This window comes from Serinus canaria, chromosome 2, assembly GCF_022539315.1.
Source record: "Serinus canaria isolate serCan28SL12 chromosome 2, serCan2020, whole genome shotgun sequence".
NCBI classification, from domain to species: Eukaryota; Metazoa; Chordata; class Aves; order Passeriformes; family Fringillidae; genus Serinus; species Serinus canaria.
Genome location: NC_066315.1, coordinates 133,607,551 through 133,615,348, shown reverse-complemented (window position 1 = coordinate 133,615,348; position 7,798 = coordinate 133,607,551). Strand labels below are relative to the sequence as shown.

At 37.8% G+C, this 7,798-nt stretch overlaps 1 protein-coding gene across 1 annotated transcript in view; it reads left to right on the top strand.

Moving 5' to 3' along the window:
• The first annotated feature begins 1,409 nt into the window (after positions 1-1,409).
• Positions 1,410-7,798, top strand: part of ANGPT1 (angiopoietin 1) — a 153,802-nt gene continuing 147,413 nt past the window's right edge. The window contains exon 1 of the mRNA XM_009087554.4: positions 1,410-2,143. Within this exon, the coding sequence (XP_009085802.1) occupies positions 1,847-2,143 (297 nt within the window). The 5' untranslated portion in view covers positions 1,410-1,846. The remainder of the gene's footprint in view (positions 2,144-7,798) is intronic.

Below are 7,798 nucleotides of genomic sequence, written 5' to 3'. Positions count from 1 at the left end.
AGTTCTGGTGGTGATGGGAAATCCTGTGTGCAACAAAGAAAACAAACTAAGAAGATGGTTTTCAGAAGCAGAAAAACAAGTGCTAAGTTGGCCTGAGCAGTTCAGAGGTAGAAGGATATTCTGATTCTGCTCAAAGCAACAGTAACATTGATACTTTGCTTTTTGCTTTGTATTCTTCCCTTTTTTTTCTCTCTCTCTATATTGGATATATAAAAAATTTAGAACAACATATGAATTTCTCATTTTTTTCTATTTTATTGCAGGGAATATTACCAATTGGTTCAAATGCAGTGATTTCTTTCCAGATGCAAGATGTTTTGCAGTTTGAGTAGGGATAGCTTTCATGGGAACAGGACAGATGCCTGGCTAAATATTCCAGGCAGTTCTTTTAGAATGACATGGTAGTTGTGATACAGGTCACAATTACACGAGCACTGAAGTTGTTTGCACTCAGTATTTGTGCAAGTAGGTCTCCTTGATGTTTTTTTAGTGATGCACTGTTGCTATTTAGAAGACTACTTACTTTCATGGGAAATATTGTGCAAAGTGCTCCACATTAGTTTTGGCTGATATTTATTTAACAACAACAGATACTAGTGCAGGAACTCAGATCCAAATTCCTCTCAATTTCATAAATATTCCAGTCCTGTTTGTAGTCTTTACATTTTTTATTTGTCTCTAGCAAATACCAAAGTCATTATTTAAGATAGTTTCTTAAGCAATTACCACAGCCTTATTCTGAGGAAGTTGCCCCACGGGAAGTTTCTGTATGTAACACAGGGTGCCTGTATAGCTCAAACAGACTTGCAAATTGGTGTTATGCCTGTGATAACTATGCAGTGGTACAGAAGATAATCTGGAATAGTTCAGTCACCCTCTCTCACTGGTTTTTAATTAATTACCTTCGTTTGGATATCAAACACAGAAAATTATTATCCTTCTGAACTGCCTTTTGCAATTGCTATTTGGCAGCTCTGATTTCAATATAAGGTGTAAAACAGCTCTCTGAAAGCTGTTAAAGAAACACAACTGTCTTAGAAAATTAGATAAATCTAGTGAGGGTTAAACTTAACTTTTGCTTCCTGTAAGTGTCATAAGCCCGACCTAGAATTCTTTAATAGATAGAGTGCAGAGCAGAACTGAAAGTATTTTTAATTTCGCTGCTTTGTATATTTACAGAGGGATTACAACAAACTTCTACACTTTATCTACATTTTAATAGGTCAGTGCGAACATATGAAGTGTATTAAGGTGGACTGACTGACTTATTAAACTGCCGTGAGTTCGCCCAAAGCCCCCAGCAGTTGTGTGCAGCAGGGGCTGGGCAGACATGCATGATTGAGGTCATGCATCCAGCCAGTTTGTAAGATGATCCCTCTGTACTGAGCCATCAGCCATCCTTAGCATAGGGGCGCACTCATACACGCATTCCTGTCAAGTCATCTTGTGAAAGGCTGCTTGCTTCCAGCTTGGCTTGAAAGTGCAACCTTAATAAAACTCACTGAAGCCTGAGAGAAAATAGCAGTTCTGCAGCAGATAGTGTAGGGGAAAGAGACTGGGATATGCATATGCAGCTGACTAAAGCAGGCTACATGCTGGACTGTAACAGAGAGGAAACAATAAATCTTAGCTACTATGCAATAAATATTCCCAATTTTAACTAAGGAAGCTATCCTCACAGTGAAATTTAAAAAAAAAAAAAAACCAAAACAGTTTATCCAAGCTTGATTGTTAAAGTGTGCTGCTCCGCTCCTTTTTCCAAAGACTTTGAGGGAAATTAAGAACAAATTTAAAGAAAGAGGAAGAAAAAGTTTTTCTTAAAGCAGGAAAGGAAAGTAATAATAACATGTCAGTTTTCTTTTCCTTTGCTTTCCTGGCAGTGATTCTTGCTCTTGTAGGCTGTACTAACCAGCGTCGGGGTCCAGAAGGCAGTGGGAGAAGATTTAACCGGGTTCAGCACGGGCAGTGCACCTACACTTTCATTCTGCCAGAACAGGACGGCAACTGTCGTGAAAGCACAACAGACCAGTACAACACAAATGCTCTGCAGAGAGATGCTCCTCACGTGGAACAGGATTTCTCTTCCCAGAAACTGCAACATCTGGAACATGTGATGGAAAATTACACTCAGTGGCTGCAAAAAGTAAGTGCTTCTTTTTTTGTTTCTCACTAAATGATTTCTTTGGGGGATGCTCATGCTGTTTAAATTTTTCATTAGTTTCTATGAGAACAGAACTAATAGGGATTGATACAGTTCTTGGCTGTGTAGGAGAGAAATGTTTTAGCCAGAGTGCACCCTTCCTAGAGACATTGCGTTTGGAAGCTGAGTTTTCTTCACTTTACTGAAAGATGTGACTTCTTAAGGCTTTTTTTCAAGAAACTATGGATGCATGTGAGTCAGAGGACACAAAAATCCTCCAGGGACTCTACTGACAGAACTTACTAAGTTCTTACAAGCTCTACTTATAGTTCACAGATTCAGCTCAGATGTCATGCAGGATACCTGCTACTGTGACAGCAAAAGGGAGCATTGAAAAAAATCAGCATTTAAGGGCACTGGGTTAAGAATTTCCCTGTTCCTCCATAAACAGATCCTGTAATACTATTCTACCCGGCTGATTGCTTGAAAGAAACAGGAAAATATATAGGCATTCACCCTCCTAAAACTTCACAGTAAAAGTTTTTAACCATCTTGAACACACTGGTCTTGACAGCCTGCTCCAATTTGTGTTTATATATGTGCATTCTTTCCTAGAAAGGGGAAAATGGGTTTCAAAGTGTTGCAGTAACTTAATAGAAGTAATTATTTTTATGAAATTTGAGTCTGAAAGTCTTAAATATGTGAATAATTTCACTCATATGAGCAGTCCCAGTCACTTTAGCATGATTACTCATGTGTGTAAAATTACATGTCTTGCACAGATATTGTCCATACCTTGTAAAGAAAGTGCTTTGGGATAGCTGACCAGTTAAAATAAATAAACAGTCAGTGTATAGCTATTTGTGATAGTCCCATTCACATGCTGCCATTTGGACATGGCAAAACTTAGAAAATTGCACAATTGAGTGATGCAGCTGGTCATGTAATCTGGTACAAGAAAACTTCTGTATGTACCCACTCAAGAGATACAGGATTTAACTCCAACACAAGTTCATACTAAGAATGCACATCATTAAAACTCTAATGACCCCACTAGCTGGGCTGAACCTTCATATTAGCATATTTGCTGCTAACCTATCTCACTTAAAAGTTTTGTTTCATCCAGACAGCACATAAGACATAAATATGTTAAAAAGCATATATAGGTCCCCCATTCCACCCCCCTCCCCCCCTCCCCCACCCCCACTCTACCAGAATTTTTAAGGAGGATTTCCTAAGTTTTTTGGTAAATTATTTTTTCTCTTGCACATCTGGCCATAGCAAGAGAGAAAAGATTCTGTGCAGAAAATATAACCAAGCATTTAATTTTCAGACTACTTCCCTCATTTTTTAATGTCTTGATCTGCCTTGGGGAATATAGGGCTGGAAATAAGCGGATGTTTTATGTAGAGGAAAATAAATTATTTTTCTGTGCCTTGGCAGCTGAGACAAGCACTAAAAGGAGGAAAGTTGTTTTCTTTTTTTATACACATATGATTTTACTTGAGGAAATTGCCTGCTGAATCATGCTTCTAAGACTTAACTTATTCGGTGTTTGTCCACTAGAGACTGAACTAAGATCACTGTTTCACAGTGATCATGAGGAAATATGAGTCTCTGGAGTGTGAATGTCTGAGGGTTAGTCCTCTCACATTTTGGAGGGAAGTGATTAAACAGGTAGGAAGCCCAGAGAAAGGGGTTTATATTAGGACTGTTTTCTTCTGTAATGATTGTAAAATTGGCCGAGGGCAGCACTATTCCCCTCCTCCTTTCCCTCCCAGCCCCCAGTGTCCTGCTCCCAGGGGTTAGCATAAAACTGGGATTATGCATGTATCCCCATGTGTCAGTTTTCCTTGGAATGAAAGGACCTGTTTCTCTCTGTGAAGGACCATGTCTCACTCTGAACAAATGAGGCTGATGCAGCTCCTTTATAGCATCTCTGAATACTGGGTTTGCTTTGTTGCTGTTTCCACTACAAAGCATCTCAGCCATAACTCATTTCCTTTCAAAACCTGCATAATGCTCAAGTGCAATGAATATATTGTGTAGGTATCTCCCATCTCATTTTTATACTCTGCATTCATTTTTCCCCCTAAACTTTCTACACTAGGCAGCATTTTACAATGCACCTGCTGTGAATGAACTCAAGAATAATTAACAGTTGCAGGTCCTTTACTGGAAGAGAATACTTATAATCAGAAAGAATGTTTAAGAATTTTAGAAACAGTCTGCTTTATATAAAGGAGTTGTGTTAATTACTTCAGGTAGTATATATAACTTCCAATAAAAATTTACATAGCCAATGTTTGGCAAAGTCAATTATTTTCTGAGCACAAATGCTCCCCTGTGAGATTTGAAAAATACTTAATGTGAAATTTTGTAAGAATCATGGCTTGCCTAAATTTTAATTTAAAATTTTTCTTTAATATCCAAACTATAAGATTTTTAGAAGCAATACAAGTATACTTTTCTGTAAAAAATTTCTTAATGCAAAATTGCTTCTTTGATGATCTACAAGCTTGATTGTGGATAAAAACACCCTTGCTTGGGGAGCCAATTAGGGCCCAGCCTTGTCCATTATAATTTGCATATCTATAATCAGTGTTACTGGGGTTGGTTGACAAACCAGGGACATGGCAAAATGCTCTGCACAGAAACTCTGCAGAAGAAGATGACTTGGTAAACATTTTTAGAGATTTTCCTAGAACTGTTTATTTTAATACCGGATAACTTTCCCCATTGTTTAAGCTTGGGTTTCATTTCTGCAATATGTTTATACTGATGGGTCAAAACAAACAGTTCATCACATTTTCTTTCTTGCAATAACTGACTGGCTCACGTGACACTCTTTGGTATTTAGTTGCAGTGTCTAAGGATTGCCAAAGAGGAGTTACATGAAATGTTATCATCATGTCTTGCTTAGGAAGCTGCTGTTGGTTTGCTGAACTTAGAGCATTGACGGACTCAGTGCACATTCAGGATAGCTCTAGAGAGGAGTGTTCCATGTACTTTTCCTGACATCTAAATGGAAATATTAATTGTTATGACAGAAATGAGTGAGTTTTACATGATCCACTGCTTTTTTTCTTCTAGCTCATTATTTAAACAGAGTACTATAAAAGCTTAAAAATATTGCTTAATGATAGTATACTATTAGAAACTAACACATACAAGTATTGCAAGAAGTTAGATAAACCAAAAAAAAAACCCAGAAAAGCAGCTTCAACTCAGTTTCTTTCCCTTCAAAGTGCCCATGCTGTTATTTATCAGCTACAACTGAGGAAGTATGAAATTATTTTTATTCAGTCATTAAAGAAACAAATTATGAGCAGTTTTTCTGGGATATCTGTAACCATTTGATAGTCTAGAGTTCATTCTTAGAATAAATATACTAAATTATTTTGTGGTCTTTGTTGACTTCCTTATTTTGCAACAGTAACAACACAAGTGCTCACCTAGGTTTTAAGCAGGTAAGGGATCTAGGTTTAGAGGGGGCCAGTCATTATGTAGAAACACATGGCTTTTGGAAAGACCAGTGTCTGTCACTGTGTGCTGTGACCCACTGAAAATCTGCCCGTTTGTGCTGCCTTTACCATCAGGGCTTAACTACTGTTTTCTGCAATGAAATATAGTGTGCTTATGGGTGTGGAGTGGCTGATTTTTTGCCTTGGATTTTATATGTTTTCCTGAAGATGGGAAAATCCCTTACCTGTCACTCTTGCTGTGAAGCAGAGTGGAAATATGACACAGCAAGCAGAGTGAAAATGTGACAGAGCCTGCCCTGAGCAGTACAGATCTAAAGAGCTGTAATCCTGTCCTATCACACAAATTTATGTTAATATAAAGATGGAGACAGTCACTGTATGTGGGGGAAATTTTTTTCATATTAAGAAACCAATTTTCCTGAGTTTATTATAAGAAATGTTAAAAGTTCAATTTTGTTTATAATTACCTTTCATTGGCCATTTTGCAATGTAACATGTGACCTAAAAGTTCACATGATATATGGATGTTAAATGCAACCAGGAGATGCATGATGAACTCCTGAAAACTCTCACAAACAAAAGGTGGTCAATGGATTTAGAATCTGCTATTCTGCATGTATGAGCATTGCTAACAGAGCTGGGTAAAGAATGGCTTTCCAGTAAATCTTCCCTCTTTCAAGGTGGACCAGAGTTAAAAGAAAACAGTGAGAAAGTTGCATGCAAAACTGGGCACTATTTGGCGTCCAGCTCAAACCTGTATTTATTTTTTAGACCCAGATAATTAAGAGGCTTCTTAATTATCTGGGTCCTCCCTTCCTCTTTGGAGTCAATGAATTCTCATATCCAAAGGAGAGGCTCATCCTAGGGATATTTGAAGTGCAGTTCCCACAAATGTTGTGAAACAAAAGATGGAATGCAAATTAGTGGGATTTCTTAATGTACTATGCAATGAGCAAGTATATATATATAAACCCCAAATTTAAGGATTAAAAATAACTTGATGGAAATAGATTTGCTCCAAGAAAATTAATGTTTGAGTGTAAACCCAAAATTGCTTATATTCCCCCCAAAAAATCTATTGGCCAAAAAACATGCATGCTTTTCAAAGCTTTATTGGTCAAATTGCTCAAGTCCTTGGAATATTCTGATGTACCCACAAGAAAGGGGCAATACTTCAAATGTGGAAATGCCTGAAAGCTTTACATTATTGGAAAATAATTTATTTGGCAATTAAGCTTTTTTTTAGAAGCAGAAGAATCAGGGAATTAGACTGAAGGACAGTTTCACATGTTGCCACATTTGGTAGCAAATTACTTAAAAAAATATTTCCCATGCTTGGAGGGAAGGCTTTATCATAATGTTCAGTAGGAACTGAATGTGTTTATTTACAGTGATGACAGTCATAATTAGGAAATTTCTGGTAACAATAAAATATTACATTTATTAGTCATCAGAACTGTCCAACCAAGATGCCCAGAGGGAGATCTCATTTGGAGAACTGAGAGCTTTTCTAAATGAAACTGATATACAGTAAATTCTATGTCATTTTGAGGGTGCTGAGAACTCATTGTTCCCATTCAACCAAGCAACCTACTTCACAGTGTTGTGTGTCCTGGGGGGGAAAAAGCCACCACTGGGGGAAAAGTGATGAGGTTGGGTATGTCAGGTCTGCATCATCCCACCCAAACTTAGAATTATAGAATTACAGGATCATTAAGGTTGAAAAAGACTTCCAAGATCAAGTTCAGCCTTTGAACCAAGCATCACCACGTCAACTAAATCACTGCACTAAGTGCTACATTCAGTCATTCTTGAACACCTTCCTGGACAGTGACTCCATTAACTCCCTGGGCAGTATGTTCCCATGCTTAACCACCCTTTCAATGAAGAATTTTTTCCTGATATACAACCTGAACCTTCCCTGCACAGCGTGAGGCCATTTCCTCTTTTCCTGTCACTTGCTGCTCAGAAGAGGCCAACCCCACCTCACAACAACCTCCTTTCACATAGTTGTGGAGAATGACAAATTCCCTTTTTAGCCTCCTTTTCTCCAGGCTAAACAACCTCAGCTCCTTCAGCTCCTCGTTTTCTCCAGGCTAAAGAACCTCAGCTCCTCATACAACTTACCTTTAAATTCTTTTTAAACTTATTTTTAAAACAGTTTTGTTGCCCT